Below are 26,353 nucleotides of genomic sequence, written 5' to 3' on the forward strand. Positions count from 1 at the left end.
AGAGTAAAAATTATATTTTTGGCATACATTTTAGGCCCTACCCTACCCTCAATGTCGGGTTGGGTAGGGTCGGGTTTGGGCAGAATTTGAGAACTTTGTTCTTGAAGACATTCTTTATTGAAAGTGCTAAGCGTGTGATGGTCTGGTTGTCCATAGCAGAAAGTACAGAGTGTAAATATCAATGTTCTTATTGTCATTTATCAACAGGGCTACTAGAAGAAGCAGACAAAGAAGACAAACATGGGGAACCAACTACGCACAGGGAGGAAACATCACATGGTAAGTTTATTTATACAACAAACTATGCCCAGAGGCAAAGACCAGAGATCAGTTTATTTAAACTGTACGAACAAACTAACTGAAGACCAGAGGCTTTAAGCTTTCAGGAGGAAACAAAAAAAATGCACAGGCATATTATAACCACACCTGGCGATCTCATGGAGTACTCCATATAGACATGTACAAAACAGAAAAAGTACAAAACTATGGCACCACCTCTTTGATAGGATGCTCTATTGTACATATTATGTTGGATGTTGTTTTAATTTACATTTGCACACACAAACGCTCATAGGACTCTAGCCTACTGTACATGCAGCCACACCTCAGTTGTTGGTTATGTCCCATCTAATGCAAAATTCTACATTCATATAGTAACAGTATTTATACTAAAGGGGGTCTTGTCCACAGAGAACGCCTTTTGAGCTGAGGAGCTCTTTGGATATAATTCATACCCATAGTTTTCACGCATAGTGTGGATATCATGCTCTGTTTTTAATGTTTGATATTAGCATGTTTCTTCATTCTCTGTGGATAAAGCCCACTGCGTTCAGTGACCTACATGTGGCAATGTAAATACAAAAAACTTCACAACCGACACCTTAATATAATGAAGCTGAGATGTTAAAATCTTCTGTTTGTAAATTGTAACAGGTCTCAGCCATAGAGCCTCTTGAGGAACACATCTTGAAAACTCTGGATAAGCTGGAGGACTTTGAGTTTGAGATGTTCAAGTTCCGTTTGCGACAACCTGATGTCCTTGAAGACCTCGAACCAATCCCAAAGAGACCCCTGAAGAAGGAGGGCAGGAGGACCATCGCTCATCTGATGGTGCGCAGCTACTCCTGTGATGCAGCTCAGAAGATCGTGGTGGATATTCTGAACAACATCCACAGGGAGGATCTAGTGGAGAGGTTTCCACATTATACATGCGAAGGTTGGTGGAGACAAGTTAACAATATATTGAAACACTCCTATGGTGTAATTGGATATGAGAAAAAGGTGCAATCCATTCAAATCCATCCATCCATCCATCCATCCATCCATCCGCACGCACGCACGCACGCACGCACGCACGCACGCACGCACGCACGCACGCACTTATTTGAGTACCTGGCTGTCTATAGAGAACAGTGAATTACTAAAACATCATCAATTTAATTTTATATCAGGAAAATTCAGGTAATTGCAGGTTTTTTATACAAGTGTGTTGTCTTTTCTGTCACAATAGATGACCAGCATGAAGCTACAAACACTGACCCACCAACGCAGGCTGCAACTTCAACAACTGATGTCTCTGAAGGTGAGCTGACACTATCAATGGATGTCTTCAATAAACTGATTAACCACTTGAACCCCAACATCTATATGCTGCTATGTGGCCCTCACATGTAGAGTTCAGGCCGCTAAGTGGCCCTCACACCTATTTTGCACCACAGATCTGACTGAATGTATTGAGATCTCTGTATGTGTCTCATGTTTTAATTTCCTCTACTCTACTTCCTCTACTTCTCATCAAGTTATAAACATTGACAACGGCTTTGACAATTTTTGTTTTGTCTGCTACCCAGACAATATTATAGTTTGTCTCAATCACTAAAGCTCAAATAAAAGCAATCTAATGTCAGGATAATTATTGCCAGCTAATAGCAGGTTTCTGTTCTCTTTTCTGACACAATAGGTGTAACATCAGAGCAGCATGAAGCTACAGCTGACCCTCCAATGCCACCTTCAACTTCAACAAGTAGAGACGTCTCTACAGCTGAAGGTGAGCTGACACTATGAATAGATGACTTGAATAAACTGATTAATCACTTGAACCCCAACATCTATATTCTGGGGGGAATATTAGAGTTCAAGTTGCTACATGTCCCTCACATCTAGAGTTCATGCCAATAAGCAGCCCTCACATCTAGAGTTCAGGTCGCTGAGCAGCCCTCACATCTAGAGTTCAGGTCGCTGAGCAGCCCTCACATCTAGAGTTCAGGTCGCTGAGCAGCCCTCACATCTAGAGTTCAGGTTGCTAAGCAGCCCTCACACCTAGAGTTCAGGTCGCTAAGCAGCCCTCACATCTAGAGTTCGAGCCTCCACGTGGCCCTCACACTCTATGTTGCACCACCAATACGACTGATATAGCCATACAGTATATTGAGATCTCTGTATGTGTCTTTCATGTTTTAATGTTCCTCTTTCTCTCTCACTCTTTTGGGGTTCCGATAATTACATGTCTTACTTACTACATCATCAAGTTATAACATTGACATAAGGGGGGGTAGGAGGCCTGTGCATTATTTTTAAGTATATTATTTGTAAAGTCCTACAACTAACATAGTGAGTGTAGGAGTCAGATCACCATTTTTCTAACAGTGAATCTACCGATGATATGGCCATACCGATATACTCACTTTCCCTCCTTTGTACATGTCAACACCTTCATAGTCTGGCCTCTGGCTTTATCCCCAAAAGATCTGGTACGCGCTGTCCATGCGCTGTCCCTCTAACATACTCGTTCCTGATCCTAAATTCAATTAATCAACAAAAAAAGAACGTAATTCAGTTTCATTTTACGCACAGTGCTTTTCATATAGCCTAAATAAAAATATATATTATTGTATGTGCATCTGAGGTGACAGAATACCTTTTAGAGTTGCAGGTCTACTCCCTGCTACCCAGATATTATTATAGTTTGTCTCAGACTTTTTTACTCATTTAAGTGTCTTGTTATCTTCCTTGCTACAATAACAGTTCATCGCCTAAGGTCAAATAAAAGTAATCTAACGTCAGGATAATTATTGACAAGTAATAGCAGGTTTCTGATGTCTTTTCTGACCCAATAGTTGTAACATCAGACCAGCTTGAAACTACAGAAGTTGACCCACCAATGCCAGCTTCAGCTTCAACTTCAACAAGTAGAGGTGTCTCTAAAGATGAAGGTGAGATGACACTACAAATAGAACCCCAACATCTAATCTAGGGGGAATATTATCCAAACAAAACATCAGTCCAAGTACAGAGCCAACTGAGGTCCAGTTTCACTTTAAAAAATGTTTGGGGTCATTTTATGGTCCATTCAGGCTTTTGCTTTTCACCCCAGAGTTTTTAAGTTGCTTGTATTTAGATATTTGATAATCAGACATGCCCCCTTCCTATACAAACTCATTGTAACTTAAACCACCATTGTAAAAAGTGCCCCCTCCAGACCATGAATGCAGTTTTCACTATGGTGAAAGAAACGCAAAAGCCCCCCTTTCCATGCCATACCTGAAAGCAGCATTCAAGAGAATTACCTTGTTAAAACTCTCCTGAACTTGAATACAGCATCTTATGTTGCCCTCTCTGTGTAGAAATCCATCTCCAGTATTGACTTGATTATGCTTAGTTCAGCATGGTATCAAGCACCAAAAATAGCCCTCCAAGCTCACCAAAAGGCCCTTTTAGAAATTTCAGCCCCTGCCTCTCTAACATTCTCTGCACGTCCTGCTGGTGACTCATACTGTCCTCCTAATACATGAAAGCCATTTTTTTACAATTACTTAAAAAAAAAAAAAAAAAAAAAAAAAAAAATATATATATATATATATATATATATATATATATATATATATATATATATATAAATAACCTCCCCACCCAGGCTTTGAACCTGGGCCTCCTGCGTGAAAGTCCAATATCTAAGGGATATCCCTATGGAACGAGGGAGATATTAGACTTTTTGAGGCTTCAGGCTAGGGCTGCCACTCTCTCCACCACACTCACCCCCCTTTAGACCTCCTCCTACGGGGAAACCCTATCTGGGTCACGGCACCATTGTGTCCAATATATTAACCATTACACCAAAGGGATATCCCTAGGGACAGGGAGATACTAGACTTTTTGAGGCTTCAGGCTAGGGCTGGGACTCTCTCTGCCACACACACACACACACACACACACACACACACACACACACACACACACACACACACACACACACACACACACATATATACTAGGGATGCGAAGATATACCGGTACGGATCGTAATCGCGATACAAACGTCCGCAATACGGTCGAATCGGTTCATTCAGTGTGTACCGGTACAATAGACGGCCGAAATCGTGATGGATCGTGCCGTGAGTGTCTGGATCGGTACATTCCGCGATTGTATCGGTTCTTCCATAATAGTATTTCATTATATCCTGTGTTTCCGAGGCGCCATGAATGCACCATCATCAGCCGTTCGGTTCAGCCCCCTCCCCAAAAGCCAGTCTTTAACGCGAGCTGCTCTCGGACAGACGGACATCTGCACTCTGCATGCTTGCAACCAGGGAGACAGACAGCGAAATGCGAGTGAATCAACACAGACGAACTAGCAGCCCCACGGGTTAAAAAGATGATAGATTAGTACAGTACTTAGCTTTATAACATCCAAGTCCGCTGCGCTGATTGTTGTCACAGAGTAGCACAGGCTGATCGAGTGATATGTAATCAACAGCCGTTTCTTAGCGAATCTTCGACGGACAATTGATTGAGATCATCTTCTCTCTGCGCTATATTAACTGCACACACACAACAACAACAATGTTGCTGGGTGTTGTAGGACTACTGCTTGCGTTTAAAACAAAGTATTTGTCACTGTTCTACAACTTTCCTGTTGATGCAAGCAACTCTCTCACTTTCTCTGCTGCTAGTTCTGCTCTGGAAAAGAAGCCTAATTTATACATCGCAGTACAAAGGTGTTGCACCTAAAATAGCAGACCTACAAGCTCACAATGCGTCGTGGATGCGACGCGCTGTGAGCTTGTAGGTCTGTTTTAAAACATTTTGGCTATAAAAATTGCATAATCCTGGATTAAATATAATATAATATTATATTATATTATATTATATTATATTATATAAATACAAACCAGGGAGGGACTTTATTGTTTTTCAGGTCAAGGACCCCTTAGCTCAGACAGAGATCAAGCAGGGACCCTCGCTGTAGGCTATACTGTATCACACAAATATTTGGCAGGCCCCCTGTAATAACCCTGGATTGGGGTCCCTGACTCCCAGTTGAAGACATATAGGCCTACTAATAATGACATAGGCCTTCTATATGATTAGTTATCAAACACTTCTACAATAGCCAGCAGCTTTGTGTTCTCCCAGAATACTATATGTTGGGTTGTTAGACAGAGCCTAGTACTACAGTGAAACAATAAATTGCCTTGAATTTAAATTTCATAAATTTTTAGTCGCTATGTTTTGTAAATTTTGGGATTTGGGCTTGAATCGTGGTGAATCGTGAATCGTATCGCATCATATCGGGAACAGGGGTGGATCGTGATGTATCGTATCGTCAGGATTTCGATGTATCGCAATTATATCGTATCGCTGGCTGTGTATCGAGGTCCGTATCGTATCGCCTCAGTGGTCGAGATTCGCATCCCTAATATATACAGTATATATATATATATATATATTTCACAGATTGCGTTAGACCGGTAATTGCCGGTTTTGACCGATTTTTTATGGCCAAGACCGGAAAATAAAATTCCTCTCGGACATTCTGACCGATTGAAAAACCAATGGTCATTTATTATTATCGCTGTCTGCTCCTCTGCGCAGGCTGCCTGCCTCTCTCTCTCTCTCTCTCTCTCTCTCGCTCGCTCTCTATGCTACTCTGCATTAAAATGATTATGTCCGGTTTTTTCTTCAGATGTCCGGTAAATTTCAATCATGCCGGTCACAGTGACCGGCAGTTAAAAATCCTAGCGCAATCTCTGATATATATATATATATATATATATAATTTTCATTTTCCAATTTTTTTTTTCAATAATTAAAAAAATATGATCTGTTAAACAAAAAGGAAAAAAAGAAGAAGTAGTAATAATCTGCTAACCCGTAAGCAGATTTGAACCAGAAACATATTCATTGTTACTATATAATTTAGATTGAAAGCTCTCTGGTCATCAAAACATTTTAATTATGTAACATAACCTACCTATACCAATTGTTAGAACAACACCAGTACATTTTGTCCTGAGACTTTCTAATCATTTGAGCAGCAGGAGAGTTACTGCCAGGTAATACCAGCCTCCAGGTTTCTTATTTAAGTCTGCTTTCTTTTCCAACTCAGACAAGCCTGCAGCTGCAGATGATGACCCACCATCAACTCCAACATCAACAAGTACAGGAACCTCTAAAACTGCAGGTGAGTTGACACTAGGGGTGCTACGGTTCACAGTATAAAACCGAACCGTACGGTACGCCCTGCACGGTTCAATACGCCTTTATGAACCACAAGACAATCTCCACTAAACCCCGCTCCGCGAGTAAACACGCACTAATGTCCAATCACCGTAGCCCTCCCCCCACCTACGCCGACATTCACACTCGCAGCAGAGCAGAGCAGTTGAGAGTCCTCACAGAGATGGAAAAACAAAACGAAGCCAGTATTGCTAGTCGCTAAGCTGTGCAGTGCGGAGCGCACGCACTGTAGTTGTTGTAACATGGAGAACAAGTCCAGGAGAAATCTGCTTGTTGTTGTTAGTCCCATACATCATTACAGACTGTTTTTAGACTGGCCATAGCAGGCAGCGTTAGCAAGCAACAAAGCCAAGCGTAGCGTAGCCCCCAGCCAGAGTCTCAGACACCCGCTAGTCTCAGTGACTGACTGACTGCATGGTGAGTGTTGCCATATCTGATTATTATAAGCCACGTTGAGCTTGTTTGTATGTAAAGTTGCTTGTAGGCTAAATCATGGTGGATGTGGTGGTGAACTTGTAGATCGGCTCGGACACTTTCAAATAGCCGACGTATATAGGTTTAAAGACCTCACGTGGCCTATATTCACTTATTTAAGCCTTGTTTTCATAGACCTGGTTGCTTATTCCTCTCGCAAAATTTGGCAACACAGTGAACACACCCGTCTATTTTGGATATAGTAATGAAAACTTACAGAGGCTATTTGCTCAAGCTTGTAGCCTACTATAGTATCTCTTGTTGTGTGCAAAACAATTTGTTCATAAATAAAGCACTTTGAAACTGAAGACGATGGCCAATATTGATGATAATGATAATAGAAAAGAAAATCTTTTTTCCCCCTTTTTATTTTAATTTTATATTATTATTATTATTATTATTTTTTAAACACACGTTAAGGCTAAGAGGCACTGTCATAATTCAATTTGCTTAGACGCAAAATGAAAATAGATTTTTGGAAAGCCAAACTTTTTTTACTTTTTTTATGCAAAACACGTACCGAACCATACCGAAACCGTGACCCCAAAACCGAGGTACGAACCGAACCATGGGCTAAACGAACCGTGGCACCCCTAGTTGACACTATGAATAGATGTGCTATGAGCTGTTCACATTGTTTACCTGTAGTCTACAGTAGAGATGACATTATGTAGATGTGCTATGAACTGCTCTTTACGTGTCTGTTTTAAGTGCTCCACACTGTGATAAAGGTAACTAGGCTAACTACTAGGCTAACTACCTTTGATTGGCAGTTGTGCCGAATGCTCACCCCAAAACATGATTTGTGAGACTGTGGCGTCTCGTGTGGGACAACAAAGGCATGGATGTGTTTGTAATGACAACTACACATTCACTTTTGACCGCAACAAAATAGTATAAAAGCGATAGGCTTATGGTCTCCACTCTATATGAAGGCTGCTGGGTTCTGCTGGGGAAACTGGACAACAGGGGCATTTCTGCCTAATAGACACCATGGACAGTCATTTTGGACCAATACAAGTAATGAGCCTAGATGTTATTTAGTGCAGAGTTAAAATGAAACAGATCCAACATTCCATTCACAAGATCACTTTCCATAGATATATGTTTTAATATTATTTGGCTTTTCCAATGATTGCACAATTTGCATGAACAAAGTGCAGGGCTCCATAAAGCCATTTTAATAAAATAATAATAATACATAAATCCTCTATCTTCAGATAAACACTTTGTGGATAAACACTGGCGTCACCTGATCCAGAGAGTGACCATGGTCAGTCCAATCCTTGATCTACTCCGTGATGAGAGAATCATCACCAATGAGGGCTACGGTAATGTGAGATCCAAGACCACCACCCAGGAGATGATGAGAGCACTCCATCCACTCCTGACCACCGCCAGGGCCAAAGAAACGTTCTACAAAGGTCTAGAAGAACATGAGAAGGCACTTCTTGATGATCTGTAAGTAACACTGATTTAAAGTCATCTTTAGGCCAGACATAAGACATTATATAAGTAGGCTACAAGAGAATGTACCTTGTACAGGCCATGAGCCTTCATGTGTTATTGGCCGGGTTTCCCAAAGCGATCGTAGAGCCTTCTTAGCTCACGCATGGTCATAAGACCCATAGCAGCAAAACTGTTTGAAGAACGTCTTCGTAGCCTGCGCAAGCTCCTGTCAATCAAGAGCCTACGCAGGGCAGGCTACGGCGGCTTTCGAGAAACCGGTCGAGAGTGTACAATGAAACCAAAATGGGCTGCTACAATGGGTGAGCACACCTTACGAATGACTTCAGGAAATCCATCGTAAGGTCTCCAGGAGGATCGTAGAAGAACTCCTGTCAGTCACGCAGGCCTGTCTTACGAGGGCTTTTTAAAGGTGACCTGGGGCGCCCTTAAACCCTTCGTAGCGAAGCTGACTAAAAGTATAACTATAAAAGTATATAAAAAATTGATCTAAGTCAAGTGGATGGCAGAGTAGCTAAAGCCTAGGCTACACACCGCTATAAAACACTATAAAAAATAAACAATATAATGAGGAAATCAATAAATAAATAAAGATGAACGATGTATTTTTTATGTTATGCGTCTGTCGGGTTGCTTGAGAGAGCAAACCACAACACAAGACACTTACATAAAAAAGAAGAGCTCTCCATTCGTTCTCAAAGTGGGGTCCGGGGACGCCAGCTAAATTGTACCGTATATAATGATGCACGGAAACAGGGATAGAACTCTTGTCAGTCCAACACACAATCTGCCAATCTAGCACTGAACTGTGTTGGCAGGGTTGTTGTATTTACTTAGGAAGTTATAGGAACCAAATGAACCCTCATCATGGGTATGTAACCTACGTGCATGTAGGGGTGGGCGATATGGCGATAATTATCGTATCGGCGATACAGCTTTGCCACGATATGCTTTTTCAGAGTATCGTTTCTCTCGTGATACAAACAGTCTCAAGGCTCTGGATACACCATACAGCGAGTGCACGTTCTATGAGTCGCAGCTCTAGTGCTTAATTTATACTTCTATAGTACGGTGGTGTAATTCGCCAAAAAGAACAGATCTACAAGCTATAACGTGTCGCGGCTCAACGTGTCATATAGCGTGAGGATCTGTCCCCTGCTTTCACAGCCCCTCCCCCGGGCAGCACGCAGACAGGCTACAGTGTCTACAGCACTGACTGAGTTGTGCAGGAGCACGGCACAGTGGTCCACGATTTAGTTTCACTTTCACGGGACGTAAAGCAGTGATGCAGCTTGGCCTGCATTCTTTGAAGCATATTTTTCATAATGGATGCATTAAACTAACAGGACGCAAACTACTTATCCGTCCTGCTATCGCTATCAGCCATCAAAGCTGAGCTGTGCTGGAGTCTCCTCTCCATAGCTGTGTGTTCTGGCAGTATCGATGAGATGATTTAGATCACCTTGTAAATCCATGCTTCTGTTTTTATTAACTACAAACAAGTAGCTATTTGCCGCTATTTGTAAAGTGCTTATGTTTTCACCATTGATGCATGCGTGTGTCGTCGCGAATCGCGGTGAAATCGTCGCGTCTATTTTGCGTCTATTACATAATTGGCTTAGTTATAAAAACCATGCCATTATTGTTAGTAGAAAAGCGAAAAGCTAGGATGATAATGAGTGAGTAATTCTCTAAAAAGAAAGCTTGTATCATAACAAACCTCCTGACTTTGGTTGGTCATAAGGTAATTTGTTTTCCCTAAAGTTTCAATGGTAAGGCATGGGTTGTTGTCAACCTGTGGGTCGAGACCCCCAGAGAGGTCCCGCCAAATTGTTTTGAATATAGCCGATCTACAAGCTCACAACACTCAAAAAACATTTTAAGGGAACCCATAAAACATTTCTGGGACCCATTTGAATGACCTGAACCATCATCACACCAACTAGTAAATATTTTGAGGTAAAAAATGATAATTGTTTAATCAAAAATCTGAATGTTATCATTAAAAAAATCATAGATTAGGCTATCTATCTTTCTATCTGCAGCATAAAAATGTATAGATTATCTATAGAATATCTTTGTGGGTCTAATAATCATAATAAACCTAAAAACTCGCTTAAAACAGTATTGTGATAATATCGTGTATCGTGATACTGCATGAAGCATATCGTGATAATGCTTTTTTCCAGTATCGCCCACCCCTACGTGCATGCATGTACAAATGGGACCATTTAATTGTACACTCTCTGATTTACACCCATGATGAGGGTTCATTTGGTTCCTGACTACTTGTAGCCCCCATAGTTATTACAGCGAAGACAGGCAGCACAATGTCGGCCATGCACGTTGCCAGCCCTGTTGGCATGCCAGAATGTATGATAGACTGATGAGTCAAAGCCTCGGGTTCGACTTCCGTTTAAGTGTATCGCCACATATCAAGGACCTCTCTAATATAGTCTATAATATACTCATGGTAGCTTATATAAATATTTAAGAAGATTTAGACGAACATTTAAGTCATAGTTTAACATTAAAACAAGTATTTTGTGCAGCCCTTACATCTTGCAAGTAGAGTTTAAGGCTAAAATTAAAACAAGGAGTTTGTGTGGTCAGTTAGACTACCAACAGCGCTTAATAAAGTGTGTTCATTTTCAGCATCGTTTTCTTCCTTCTTGATGGGCCAAGTACAATCACACAACAGCTGAAATTAATTTGCGAGTGCAGCTGGTTGTGGGGATCAATCCATAGACCGGGACCCAGAGCCATTCAAGGAGAGTCGGTGGGAGAGTTGCATGGCAGAACTTTATAATACAAGGCTCTGGCCAGCCTAAGGCAATGCGTAGCCTGTTTTGAGACGAGCGCTTACAACGTGTTTTGGAAACCGCTTTGTCGTCGTACAGGAGCCCTTCGTGGTGTCCTACGAAGGGCTCTTAGGACCGCGGTACGACTGCGCTTTGGGAAACCCGGCCAATGTCATTTATATCCACTTTCTATAACCAAGAGATTCACACTTTAATGTATATTCATAATTCTTACAAATATAAATTAGAATTGTTTCCCTTTGTAGTTAACTTTATGTTTGACAATGTGGTGCTAACTTAAAGAAAAACTTCTTCTCTAATAAATGTATTTTCACTTAGTTATAATCGATGAATGTGTTAATGAAGTTACTGACAATATTTGGTCCTATAGTGAAAAGTAGGATTTGTGTAGGATGGTAGATTTACTGTATACACAGTATACATGTAGTTACTAACGTTAAAAAAAATATTTGCTTTTCAGGAACAGGAACGCTCAGCCACCCAATGGAGAAACGGCAGCTGTCTCACGTGAGTGCTATTTAAAGTCGAATGGCTTTAAATGATATGCGTGCACGTGCGTGTGTGTGTGCACGAGCGCATCATGCATAAAACGACTATAAAAAACAATAGAGGTGAGGTTGAGATGGTTTGGTCATGTGCAGAGGAGAGATGGGGGACAGATAGACAGATAACGAGATAGACAGATAGACAGATAGATGAGGGGTGGAGGGGGTAGGTGGAGGAAGGCCAAAGAGGTTATGGATGCAGGGTGAGAGGAAATGCAAGTGGCTGGGGCCACCCCTCACGGAAGTTCACTCCTGGAAGTTGGCTGCTCCCGCGAGCAGCCAACTAGTTTTAGTTGTATAAATATGATACGATTTTAGGATTTTTTGTTGCCTAGACTCTAGTTCCTAGAGGCAGCACATCAGTTAAAGTTACAAAGTTAGAAAGAAAGTAAGGAATGTAATAACACCAGGTTATCCTGTAACAAAGTGTCAGTGTCAAACCATGGAAGGATCCAGTACAATCAGCAAAGAAAAGTGACAGTGTCCACAGTGCAATCAGTACAATAACTACAGTATCTAAGTTATTGGTACATATGACAGTTTACTTGGCAGAGTGACCAACGTGTGTCTCGTTGTAAATCCTCATAGAAACCTGTACAAAGGACATGCCAAGTCCACGTGGGGAGGTGAATCTACTGTTTCCTCTCCTGCTCAGATGCCCCACTATATCTTTGTAGAGGGGGTTTGTCATTATGGCATCCAGCTTCCTCGCTGTGTGACACACATGATTTAATATATCACATTTCTCTTAATACATCGCAGATATTAAAGGACAACTTTTTACAACAAGGGTTCATATTTTAGATTGTAATTAAAGAAAAGTGTTGGTGTTAAAAAAAATTATTTACTGCTTTCTATCGTTTTAGCCATTTTAAAGTTTTTGATTTCAGTGGGTGGGGGCTTGCATACAAGTGGCTAAATATATATTTTTAGACACAATAAGCCCATTCCCAAGATGCACCGCAATATTTCATGGGCAGATGTGACTTATGGAGGCTAGTAGTGTTACTGTAAATAGTAATAAAGAAATCACCAGCTTATTGTGTCTCAAAAGACATATTTAGCCATTTGCACGCATGCCCCCACCCCCGTATTTTCTAAATCTAAAATATGAACCCTTATTGTCCTTTAATATTGGAAAACTATGTGACCTATTTATTGTTGTTAATTGAAATTAATGTTGGTTTTGACAACTAAAACTATGATTAAAAATGTTCGTTGACTACCTTTTTTCGCTGACAGACTAAATAATAATAATAAAAAAGCTATGATGACTAAAACTAAGACTAAATATAATGACAATTTCGTCAACAAATTCAACTAGGCTAAAATGTTAGGGAGGGACTAGTGGGGAAGAGATCCAGAAAAGACAAGTAATTTTATGTTTGGTTTCGCTATTTAGCAAGCTATATATAAACTCAGCACAAAAAGAAAGGAAACTTGACCTCGGTCCATTATATCTCCCCTTTAATAATACCACTTTGTATTATGTTATTAAAGCAATAAGCCACAAGATGCGAGTGGTTACCGGGGGAGTATACACCGGCTGAGAGGTGTTGGGAAACACGAGGCGTTAGCCGAGTGTTTCCGACCAGTGTTAGATCAGTGTTAGATCAGTGTTAGACCAGTGTTAGATCAGTCTCATGTTAAGAAGTTAAGAACCATATTCGATCCATACACATGTTTATTTTCATCCAGATTTAGCTGCTATGTGGGTGAACATCACATCAAAAACGCTAGCATAGCAACCTAAGCTAAACAGCCGAGTGGTGCCTGGAGAATAGAGGGCGCTTGTTGCCTTTACAAGCCCCGCCCGGAGCCATTCAGTCACTGTCCTATGCATGCGGGCGGTGCTTAGAAGCACCCGCACGGCAGGATTTGAAAGGAAATCAAACGCTCGCTTCTCTAGTTCAGCCTCACGGCACAGTGGAAAGAAATAACGCACCTGGCTTTGATATAAACTGATTCAAGGTGTGGGTTATAGTCTCAGGTATACCATGGCAACCAGCCAATCAGAATCAAGGAATGGAACTAGCATCAAGGAATGGAATTAGAAATATCATTTTTATCTTTAATTCGTCACCTTTACAAGGAGGTAGAGTTTGTAAGCATCAGGCATTCATGGAATGAGCACCACAGCCACGTGTGGGTAGCGTCCCTCCAAAAAAAATCTAAATGGCCTGGCAGGCCTGCAATACTGTTCTTTGTTGCTTGGTTCATTGAATGATTGCCCTCTCCCACAGTAATAAGGTAAAGAAAACAACACATATTGGCCATTTTTACACTTTGTTCATTTTAAGCTCAGTGTCAGGGAAGCCCAAAATGAGAGTAAATGCCAGCAGAACAGTATTGTAACCCATTTTGGCAAAATGTTGGTCGGCACTACTCACACGTTTGGCTGTGTAGCTCATGCCTCGAATGCCCGATGCTTACAACCTGTACTTCGTTGTAAAGGTCTCGAATCAACAATAAAAATGATACAAAACACAATACAAATTGGTATTATTAAAGGGGAGATATAATGGACCAAATCAAGTTTGTGCTAAGTGGGATTTTCATATATAATATATATATATATATATATATATATATATATATATATATATATATATATATATATACGCTATGTGTACTGTATGTGTTTATTTTTTATTTCTATATACTGTATATACTGTACACAGATTAACTCTGGCTGTTAAACATGGAATTGTTTTGTTCACTACAGGTCTGTTGGTGAAACCATCAGGGCGTCTCATTACTTACTATGAACACCAGCTTCAACGCAAGATGGACAAGACATATCTAGGTGTAACATTGGGCACAGACCCTGAGGTCATGTTTAAAGATATCTTCATCGCGCTCTACAATGCAGGCATCAATGTCACAGACATCCACAGCAATCATGAGGTCAGGCAGCTGGAGATGAATACGGCAGGAGAGGAAAAAGAAATCAAAATTGGTGAAATCTTTAAAGACCCTTCTGGAAGAAACAGAAGAACGGTACTGACCGTTGGCTGCGCAGGAATTGGAAAAACCTTCCTGTTACACAAATTTCTCTTTGACTGGGCCAAGAAATGCTTTCCCCAAGATCCACACCTTGTGTTCCCGTTCAAGTTCCGCCAGTTAAATCTGCTCAAGGGGCAAAGCTTTAGTTTGGCTCAGCTAATTCGCAAATGCATCAAGGAAACAAGATTTATCGAGGAAGACGTTCTCAATTACATCTTGAACGAATTGCAGAATTCAGAAGATTACAACGACAGCCCCTTCAAGGTTATGTTTGTTATGGACGGTTATGATGAGAATTATATGTGTCTCAATTTCATTGAAGATTTCGGCGAAATGCACATTTCCCAATCATACCCAGTGGAAATTCTCATTGTAAACCTCATCAAGGGGGAGCTGCTCCCCTCTGCTCAGCTCTGGATAACCTCACGACCTGCAGCAGCCCACCAGATCACAGAGTATGTCAACGGGTTGACAGAAGTGCGAGGGTTCATCAGAGATGACCAGAAGAAGGAGTTCTTCATGAAGACGTTCAAGGATGAGAACCAGGCCAGCTCAATCTACTCCCACGTCAAGGAAACAAGCATCCTCCACACCATGTGTGAAATCCCTGTCTTCTGTTGGATCCTTGCAACTGTTGTGAAGAACATGGGGATGAGAGGCGAGCTGCCCAAAACCCTGGTTGAGTTATACTGCTACTTCGTGATGGGAGAGACCCAGCGGGAGAAGATGAAGAATCCTGCAGTAGACCGGGCAGTCAAAGAGAAGATCATGAAGGATGCAGGAGAACTTCTTCTGAAGCTGGGCAGACTGGCGTTAAGCCAACTCGACAAAGGAAACATCATGTTCTACCAGAAAGACCTGGAAGAGTGTGGTCTGGATGTGAATGACATCTCACTGTACTCAGGCTTCTGCACAACGTTCTTCAGAAAAGACGATGTGTTCTTCCTGCAAACGGTCTACTGCTTTGTTCATCTGAGCATCCAGGAGTTTATGGCTGCAGTCTTCCTGTTCCATTGTTTCACAAAAAGGAACATGGAGGTCCTGAAGACATTCATGGGCAGCAGCATTGACAGCAGTGACAGTTCCTTGTCTGACTTCCTTTCGGCTGCTATGAATAAAAACCTGCAGAGTGAGAGTGGCCACCTTGACCTCTTTACCCGCTTCCTTCATGGTCTCTCACTGGAGTCCAACCAGCGTCTGTTAGGGGGCCTTCTGGGTCAGACAGACAACAGTCCAGGGGAGATCCAGAAAGTCATCGACAACCTGAAGGAAAAGAATGATCTCCATGCCTCTCCTGACAGATGCATCAACATCTTCTACTGTCTGATGGAGATGAAGGATCCCTCAGTAAGTCAGGGGATCCAACAGTACCTGGAGTCAGAGAGCAGATCAGGGGTGGAACTCTCTGTGCCCCAGTGTTCAGCTCTGGCCTCCATGCTGCAGATGTCAGAAAAGGTTCTGGAGGTGTTCGACCTGCGCACATACAACACGGACCGGAGGGGGAAACAGAGACTGCTCCCAGCTGTGAGGAACTACACAACAGCCAGGTTAGCAGTTATTTCAAAATGTTAGATCACCATTCAGTCATATACTCCTTCCATTCATTCATCCATAAAAAAGAAACACACATATGCACACACGCTAACTTAGAGTGTGCGCGCAAGAGAGAGAGAGGGTGGGGAGAGAGATATATGGATGGTTCAAACAGTCAAACAGTAGTGATGGTATCCTATTGTTTATATTTTCCTGAAGAAGACTCATATTGATAGCCTGACTTCCGTCAGATGGTGGCAGTAGTGCGTAGCGCCCTACTTTACCGTCTGAGTTCTCTCGGCAGAGAGTTGATAACACTCGTAAAGCCCTGGGCCGGACCAATCAGCGGCAGCTACGGGCGGGCTCTGAGCGGCTCTGAGCCAATAGAGTCTGATTGCAGACCACGTGGAAACCCAGGAGGCGGATTCTGGGTGTAACGTCATGCAGACAAGCCAATATGAGTGGTTGGAGTTGGCACTCCCAGACTGTGATAGACAGACGGCCCCATCCAATCACCTGCTTAACAATTCAAAAAAATGATTTTTTTTCGACATCGAGTCTGCCGGAGCAGTACCAGATGCTAGTAGGCAGAGCGGACGCACTGCTACTATCATCTGGCGCAGTCAGGTTATCATATTGATGCATGTGTCATGTGATCATGATGAAAATCATCTGTAAGAAAAAAGAACAAGAAGTCAAGTCCTCTCTACCTTTTACAAGTGTCCTCATTAGCTACTTTGACTTTGTTCCAGTGATACCTTACCATCTGGGTTCCACTTCTCTGTTCTCTGTTCTTACTGACATTCTGTTAATGTCTGAGGAATCAGAAATAAGTTATCTTTAAGGTGCCTTTCACACCTAAGGTTTGCTTAATACGTTTCAATCAAGGACCAAATGTTAACATTGTTACATTTAACATATTATTGTCGGGTTAGAGTCCACAGAGAACTTTGTTAATTGAACCAATTATGTAAACAAATGGCATGCGGCCGTACAGGCCATTCATCTATCTATCTACTGTATTTCTTCTCTGTCATATAGAGAGGAGCAACAGCAACAGCTTGTTTTCATTATTTAATGTTTGTATTCAAATCAAATGAGGACAGTGGAAAGTTATGAGCACATTTCAATTAAATATGTTTTAATCATGTACATTTAATCTGTAATTACAGACTTGTTGGCTGTGACCTCAAAGAGGAACACATTGAGGTTGTGGCTTCAGCTCTCAGCTCTAATCCGTCCCATTTAAGAGAATTGGATCTGAGCGAAAACGTCTTGGGGGTTACCGCACTGGAGTTCCTCTGTGCTGCACTGAAGAGTCCACACTGCTGTCTGCAGATTCTCAGGTCAGAAGATTGACAAATTATTATTTTTCCAACTCGTGGGTCCAAAACCTTGACAGTTGAACAAGACCAGCTCCTTTAAGCAGTGCTGGTGAATGCATTGGGCAATATGGGCAGTTGCCAGGGCGCTAGGCCACTGGGGGACTGAGAGTGTGTTGTTGTGTGTGTGTGTGTGTGTGTGTGTGTGTGTGTGTGTGTGTGTGTGTGTGTGTGTGTGTGTGTGTGTGTGTGTGTGTGTGTGTGTGTGTGTGTGTGTGTGCGCGTGCGCGTGCGTGCGCTTGTGTGTGCGTGCGTGTGCAAGTAGTCAGTCTCACACTGCAAAATGCTAACAAATAAACACTGTCAGTGCTGCAGTTTAGAGGGAAGAAGGTAAGAAACGCATGCTTGTTTGTTTTATGATTATGAAGGGGGAAAAAGATGTGTTTGTGTGTGGGGGGCGCTCAGAAGAAGCTTACCCAGGGCGCAATTTGCCTAAGCGCAACTTTAATAGATGCTTGTAAGCAAGTACCTGTACTCTATCCAGGAATTATTTATACTTGTCCTGTGCCCGGGGGTATACACAGTATATGAGGAATTGAATGTAGGAGTCTCACAAGTAAGGTTGGAGAGCCCAGACCGGTGCCCATTGGGCAAAACAGTCACCATTGACGTCCAGTTGTGCAATACCTGTCTGTGATGTAGGCATTGTTTCAGAACCACCTTGGTTGTTACCATGGTGGCAACACTGTTTACTGTATATCAGTGATGTCAGCATGCTCATCTCCAAATGTGGGCATTGTTTCAGTAAGCGGCTGTTACCATGGTGAATGTCACCATGCTCATTTCCAAATTTGGTCATTGTTTCAATAGATATATTATTAGAAAGGCTAGATGGTTCAAGGCGGAGTCGGCAGCGTTGCTAACCAGCGGCCATCTTGGATCGGGGTTATGCTCTATTGTAGAGGATGATCAACACAACAAAAATACTCTTAGTTCGCTGAAATCTTGACGGATTTACTTACGGTTTGGTTTATTACAAACCGTAGTAACGTGGCTATGATTCAGGCTGTTTGGAAATGTTGAATTGCAGCTTTACTTTTTGAAAAACAGTTTAATCATGCATTATAGTTGTGTCATGGCTACTTGTTATCAAGGCTGAGTGGGACCACAATCGAGATTTAATTTAATATACAGGTTTTCCTGAGACCAATAACGATTTTATGACAACCTAATGTTTTTGTGGATGTGGTAGTATTCATTAGCTGGCTAAGATACAGGAGAGGTGCACCTAGTATTACAAAGTTAATCTGAGTCCCCAGAAGGTCTTCTCTTTTTTCGCCACGAGGGAGAGGGTGGTCGGGCGCAGAATTACTCTTTCGTTTCAACTCAACTTGTTGTGCATGATTTCCAACCTATTATGTTTCCAACAGGTTTGGTTTGTTTAAAAAAAAAAAAACAACCCCTTACATTTAGATACAGGACATTGCTGGCTTTGTGTTTACAGAAATATACCATACAGAAACTAATGGAGGATCCAGTTGGTTTTGTTTATTTTGTATGTATTTATTTACACATATTGTATTGTAATTGTGGTATCTTGTTTTTGTCTTAAAGTGGACATGACATCCAAAAATCATTTTACATTTTTTAATGTTTTTTTTTCCTGACCTCAATTACACCAGAAAAACACCAACTTTTAACTTGCAGTGGTTTTCTTGTTATCTGTGGGTTTGTGCCGGTTTCTGTATTATGAGTCTCTGACAGTTCATTCAGTTAATTGAAACTGCATTCTGTCCTCCCCCCACCCACCCACACACACACACACACGGGGTCACTGCATCACGGCGCTGTTGGAATGGTAAATTGTCGCCGTCTAAAGTTAACTCCGCGAGGCGAGGGTCCAGATGTAAGCACAAGGATCCCGTCCCCTCTCGCGGGGTAACACCCACACCTCGTATATTGAAGATAATTCCCAAGTAAAACGTTCATGAAAGGCTGATCATCATGCAGCTTGACTGCTTGAGCGTGTGACAGACTGTCTTGTGCGAAACAAACTGTGAGCGAGCAATAGAACTCGTCAGTGTGTGGAGGAGATGGGCCTGTGTGTGTGTGTGTGTGTGTGTGTGTGTGTGTGTGTGTGTGTGTGTGTGTGTGTGTGTGTGTGTGTGTGTGTGTGTGTGTGTGTGTGTGTGCGCGCGTGCGTGCGCGTGCGCGCTTTGGGTTTGAGAACCGTTGGCCTAAGTGATTAAGGGCTGAAGTGATTGATTTGTAATAATAATCAAAATCTACAAAGTAACCAGTAACTATAGTTTCTCTAAATGATTGTGGAGAGAAAAAAGTACATTTGCCTCTGAGATGTAGTGGAGTAGAAGTAAAAGTATTGAAAACTGGAAATACTCAAGTACAAATACCTCAAAATTGTACTCAAGTACATGTACTTAGTTACTGCAGCATGAGACAAGAGACAAGAGAGCGGCCTCAACAACCCCCCCTGGTGGTTGTTCTGCAGATTTTTCATGGCAGCTAACAAATGCCCCATAACAGAGAGAGAAGAAACTCCATGGAGTGGATTTTCAAGTTTAAACCTTTTTAAACATGTTTTAGGACCAGGACAATGACTTTTATGATTGGTAAAAACAGAATGTCATAATACCTTTAAAATAAAATAACTGTGAACCCTGAAGCCCTATCTCTAAACATAGATTACAGAATGTCAAATGACGCATATTTTTATACATCAAATACAAATATTTTAATGTTATTTATTATAGAATAAAATACATATTAAAAATAAATTGAATTATGGCATTTTAATATAAAAATATTGATTTAATATAAATACTTTCTGTGTGTGTGTGTGTGTGTGTGTGTGTGTGTGTGTGTGTGTGTGTGTGTGTGTGTGTGTGTGTGTGTGTGTGTGTGTGTGTGTGTGTGTGCTTATCTATCTACTTGTTGTGTTATTTTATTTTTTATAGAAATACATGGATAGAATTATTCGTAAGTATGCAGAAAAATAACTACATCTCTGACGTTTATAAGAAACCAAACCGTTTGAAAACCTGTGGAAAATTGAGCAAGCTATGATCATTTAAATAATACATGCACTATCTAAAAATCAATGTTATGGCTGGGCGAGCGGCCCCAAAGCAAGATGGCCGCCGTGTGGCGACGTCAGTCCCCATTGGCCAACAGCGTGTGTACACCATCTAGCCTTTCTTAAATATATCTATGTGTTTCAGCATGCAACTGTTACCATAGTGGCGACACTATGTAGTATCAGTGATGTCAGCATACAGTCAGGTGGACAGACATTAGGTAAAAGTCCATATATGGGTATTCTCCAGAATCCCTTTTATGCCCATATATAAAGATCCCTGATGTCATCGATATACATCACTGGCCAGATGGCCAAGACATGGCCAGGCCCATATCTGTGTGGCTGGTTCAGATAGGGATCTCCATGTATGGGCATAAAAGGAATTGTATGTTGTGATGTCATGGGAACCACTCTAACAGAATCCCTTTTATGCCCATCTATGGAGATCCCTGATGTCATCAATATTAAGCCCATATCCAACAGGACTTCAAATGGGAATGCCCATCTATGTAGGAAGACAGCCCATATCTGCGTGGCTGGTTCAGACAGGGATCTCCATTTATGGGCATAAAAGGGATGTACCATATACAGTACATGGATCTCCATATATGGGTACCAGGGGTCTCCATATATGGGTAACTGGTCCGATATACATCGCTGGCCAGATGCCCAAGAGAGGTCGCATGTCGCCCTGAGGCGTCTTACTAGTATGTGTTTCATCTCTCTCTCTCTCTCTCTCTCTCTCTCTCTCTCTCTCCATTTAGACTGAAGAGCTGTGGATTGTCAGAGACATGCTGTGAAGATCTGGCCTCAGCTCTATCTTCTAATCCCTCCCTCCCACTGAGAGAATTGGACCTCAGTCTCAACACGGTGAAGTCAGGAATTAATATGCTGCTCTCTGCTGGACTGAAGAATCTGGAGATTCTCAGGTCAGATTAATGTACATTTTTTATTTGTTGTGAGTGGTTGCATGTGTTTTGTCAAACTGTCATTCCCTAGTTTTGAATGGCATTTATATTCATGTTAATTCTTAATGGTGAGTATTCACTGCAGTAATACAGTTTTCACAAGATGGCCACCCTTGAAATGTTGTTCAGATACAAAGGTGACCATGTTTACTCACTTGAGTAAAAGTAAAAAGGTATTGGCATCATATATCAAGTACCAAAGTAAAATTACTCACACATTGCATGCAATAATTTGACAAAATGTCTATAATGCACACTGTGTAGTACAGCAAGTGTTGGATTTGGTTGGGAACCTCCTTGACAGTGAAAATGATCTGATCTGTTTTGTTCATCTCTGATTTTACATTTAATCTGTAATTACAGACTTGTTGGCTGTGATCTCAAAGAGGAACACATTGAGGTTGTGGCTTCAGCTCTCAGCTCTAATCCGTCTCATTTAAGAGAATTGGATCTGAGCGAAAACGTCTTGGGGGTTACCGCACTGGAGCCCCTCTGTGCTGCACTGAAGAGTCCACACTGCTGTCTGCAGATTCTCAGGTCAGATTGGTTTACTATTTTTATTTCAATCAAGTAAGCGATTAATTGCGACCGTTAGGTCGCTGTTACTTACACTCTTATACTATCCAAACCTCCACCGGCTGTCAGTCCGTCAGTCAGTCCCCCGATCCATGCCAAACTTTGCACACACACTCCTTGGCTGCCAAAGCACAACCCCTCATTTCTCACATGTCCCTCTTCTAGCGCCACCATGAGGCCGATTCTTGCAAGCACATTTTTGGACACTGCTCCTACAGATTTTGCCCCAAAATCACGCAAACCGGTTCACAGTATCTCTACACAGTTATGTCATAAAAATGCACTGTCCCATCTAGTGTCACCATCTGGCTGATTTTTTTAAAACACATTTTTGGACACTGCTCCTACAGATTTTGCCCTAAAATCACACAAACCGGTACACGGTATCTCTACAGTCATGTCATCAAAATGCATCTGTCCCTTCTACCACCATCCACCATCTGGATGATTTTAGAAAAACACATTTTTGGACAGTGCTTTTATAGAATTTGCCCTAAAATCATGCAAAGCCGTACAGTCATACCACAAACTCCCCCACCCCTCATTTCTCACATGGCCCTCTTCTAGCGCCACCATGAGGCCGATTCTTGCAGCACACATTTTTGGACACTGCTCCTACAGATTTTGCCCTAAAATCACACAAACCGGTACACAGTATCATGTAATCAAAACGCATCTGTCCCATCTAACGCCACCATCTGGACGATTTTTGAAAAACACGTTTTTGGCCTATTTGTATATTCAAATAGATTATCTCCCGATTAGGTAGTCTTACTGGTTTCAACTCGTCAGGTCAGTATTCCAAAACCTTGAGAGCCGATCAAGACCAGCTCCTTTAATAGAAGGTTCTCTATCCAGGAATTATTAATATTCGTTTTTAATACCCCCCACCCCCCCTCTCTTCCTCCCTCTCTCTCTCTCTCTCTCTCTCTCTCTCTCTCTCTCTCTCTCTTCATCTGGTTGGATTCTTCATTTAGACTGAAGAGCTGCGGGTTGTCAGAGAGACACTGTGAAGTTCTGGCCTCATCTATGATTTCTAATCCCTCCCTCCCTCTGAGAGAATTGGACATCAGTCTCAACATGGTGAATGAGTCAGGAATGAAGATGCTGCTCTCTGCTGGACTGAAGAATCTCCAGTGAGTAGACTTTATTTTCCTGGAAAACCCGCTACCTGATGTTTGTGGTTTGTGTTTGGGGGTGTCACCACTATTTCACTATTTTCAGTTATGTGCAAGACGCAACGCTGCCCATAAACACCTGCACTACCCGCTAAATTATTCTCCATGCCTCTCCTGACAGATGCATCAACATCTTCCACTGTCTGATGGAGATGAAGGACCCCTCAGTAAGTCAGGGGATCCAACAACAGTACCTGGTGCCACAAAGCAGATCAGGGGTGGAACTCTCTGTGCCCCAGTGTTCAGCTCTGGCCTCCATGCTGCAGACGTCAGAGAATGTTCTGGAGGTGTTCGACTTGCGCACATACAACACAGACCAGAAGGGGCGACAGAGACTGCTCCCAGCTGTGAGGAACTGCACAACAGCCAGGTTAGCAGTCATTTGAATTTCATCATGTTGGATCACCATTCCGTCATATACTCCTTTCATTCATTCATTCATTGAATATTTTATTAGACAAAAATTAGAACAGTAAAAGTATAGTCAATACAACAAAAAGATGTAGTACAGTACAAGTACTGTACAGTTAAACACCCTGCCTAAAAGGAACACCCCAAATAAGCCCTTTACGGTCTTGTTTACGTCGGAAGTCCTTGGTATTCAATTCATGGACATAACAAATAGCAACAAAAAACATTAAATATCATCGCAATTATAAAACACTATATGTACAGAGTAGGGGAAAGGGGGGGTGGGGCTAAGGTAAGGGGGGGGGGTGCTCACTTCTCGCCTGTCGATGGGAGAAGTGATAATTACCTCCGGGTCTGGCCTTCTGGCGGTTTTGAAGGATGCCAGCGAGCTACATGTTTTAAGGGAGGTAGTCAAGGAATTCCACACCTGGGTGGCAGTGTTGTAGAAGGAGAATTTACCCATATTTGTCTTATGGGTTTGTGTTATCAGATTGTTGTGTGCGCTCCCTCTGGTGTTGTGGCTGTGGGTGTCGCTAACCTTTTGGAGGTGTTTGGTCAGATATGCGGGGATTGAGGGGATGGAGTGTTGTTTAACCCTGTCTTCTACCCTGAGCCATATCTTAAGCTAGCAAAATGTGGGGGAGAAACGTGGGTCATCATGGGCCCCAGGTCGAGAAGTAGCCGAATCAGTTTGTTTTGGGAGGTTTGGAGCTTAGTCTTTAGTGGCGTTTTACCAGGAGGTGCAAGCATAGTCAAAGAGGGACTGAATGAGGGCCCCAGCAAGAGTCCTGAGGGACATAAGTGGAAATTCTGCCCAGGAATCTTGTTCTTTGATTAACTTTTTTGATCACCATTGTTGCCATGCTATCCCCAGTCAGGTATTTGTCAAGAATACAGTCCAAATAGGTAATCTCTTCCCTGCTAGATTACTCTGTCATCAACTTTGACCTTGAAATCGTTTACATATCTCACTTAGAGAATGTCTGGTCCCAAAAAGAATGGATTCTGTTTTATCAAGGTGTAGTGACAGTTTGTTATCGATAAGCCAAGTACACATTTTGGTGACTTCTGAGCCGAGAGCTTCCTCAACCTGCAATTTGTCCTCTCCCAAGATCATTCATTCATTCATTCATTCATAAAAAAGAAACACACACATATGCACACACACTATATAGAGCGAGAGCGAGAGAGAGAGAGAGAGAGAGAGAGAGAGAGAGAGGGGGGGAAGGGGGGAGAGAGACATTTGGATGGTTCAAACAGTCAAACAGTAGTGATGGTATCCTAGTGTTTATATTTTCCTGAAGAAGACTCATATTGATGCATGCGTCATGTGATCATGATGAAAATCACCTGGAAGAAAAAAAGAACAAGAAGTCCTCTCTACTTTTTACAAGTGTCCTCATTAGCTATTTTACAATGAAAACAAACTAGGCCTGTCCCAAATGAGAAGTGGATCATACTATTAGTGAAGAGGTGTATAGCAGGTGGTATTTTAAACAATGAGCTTGCTCATTACTTTGTTAGTTCCAGTGATACCTTTCCATCTGTATTCCACTTCTCTATTCTCTGTTCTTACTGACATCCTGTTAATGTCTTAAGAATCTGAAATATGTTATCTTTAAGGTGGCTTTGACACCTAAGGTTTGCTTAATAGGTTCCAATCAAGGACCAAATGTTTACATTGTTCCATTTAACATATTATTGTCGGGTTAAAGTTCACACAGAATTTTGTTAAGCAAACCAAAATATGTAACAATTTGGCATGCAGTCATCTATTGACAGAACATTTCTTCACTGTCATATAGAGTGGAGCAACAGTAACAGTGTGCTGTGGTCGTTTTCATTATTCAATGTTTGTGTAATCAAATGAGAACAGTGGAAAGTTAGGAGCACATTTCAATTAAATATGTGTTAATCACGTCCTCTTATTTAGTTACTTAATCAGAAAAGTAGCCAAACGCACACACATTTCATGTAGCACCATAGGGAACCTCCTTGACAGTGTACATGGTCTGATCTGTTTTGTTCATCTCTGATTTTACTTTTAATCTGTAATTACAGACTTGTTGGCTGTGACCTCAAAGAGGAACACATCAAGGTCGTGGCTTCAGCTCTCAGCTCTAATCCGTCCCATTTAAGAGAATTGGACCTGAGCGAAAACTTCTTGGGGGGTTCCGGGCTGTGGATCCTCTGTGCTGCACTGAAGAGTCCACACTGCTGTCTGCAGATTCTCAGGTCAGATTGATTTACTCTTTTTATTTTGATCAGTTCTGTTATAGTAAGTGATTATGATGTAGCTATGATGGTGGTACTTTATTTGAAGAGTAATATAACACATTTTAAAGTTTAATGATTTGTCAAAATGTGTACCTGTAGTCAACACAAAAGCCTTACATACTGAGATTCATTTCATTCTTATTTTGGCAACACTTTTTCAT

General features: G+C 41.7%; 1 protein-coding gene across 1 annotated transcript in view; it reads left to right on the forward strand.

Moving 5' to 3' along the window:
* Positions 1-240: 240 nt before the first annotated feature.
* The window catches only part of LOC308280820 (NACHT, LRR and PYD domains-containing protein 12-like), a gene marked incomplete at both ends in the record, with an annotated part of 31,317 nt that continues 5,204 nt past the window's right edge, over positions 241-26,353 (forward strand). The window contains 14 exons of the mRNA XM_080755136.1: positions 241-279; positions 934-1,185; positions 1,511-1,582; positions 1,973-2,047; positions 3,129-3,212; positions 6,386-6,460; positions 8,252-8,451; positions 12,413-12,450; positions 14,550-16,377; positions 17,536-17,709; positions 22,114-22,287; positions 23,385-23,462; positions 23,626-23,874; positions 25,977-26,150. Of these exons, the coding sequence (XP_080611262.1) occupies positions 241-279; positions 934-1,185; positions 1,511-1,582; positions 1,973-2,047; positions 3,129-3,212; positions 6,386-6,460; positions 8,252-8,451; positions 12,413-12,450; positions 14,550-16,377; positions 17,536-17,709; positions 22,114-22,287; positions 23,385-23,462; positions 23,626-23,874; positions 25,977-26,150 (3,512 nt within the window). The remainder of the gene's footprint in view (positions 280-933; positions 1,186-1,510; positions 1,583-1,972; positions 2,048-3,128; positions 3,213-6,385; positions 6,461-8,251; positions 8,452-12,412; positions 12,451-14,549; positions 16,378-17,535; positions 17,710-22,113; positions 22,288-23,384; positions 23,463-23,625; positions 23,875-25,976; positions 26,151-26,353) is intronic.

This window comes from Nannobrachium achirus (genome assembly GCF_963921795.1).
Source record: "Nannobrachium achirus genome assembly, contig: SCAFFOLD_392, whole genome shotgun sequence".
Taxonomy (NCBI): Eukaryota; Metazoa; Chordata; class Actinopteri; order Myctophiformes; family Myctophidae; genus Nannobrachium; species Nannobrachium achirus.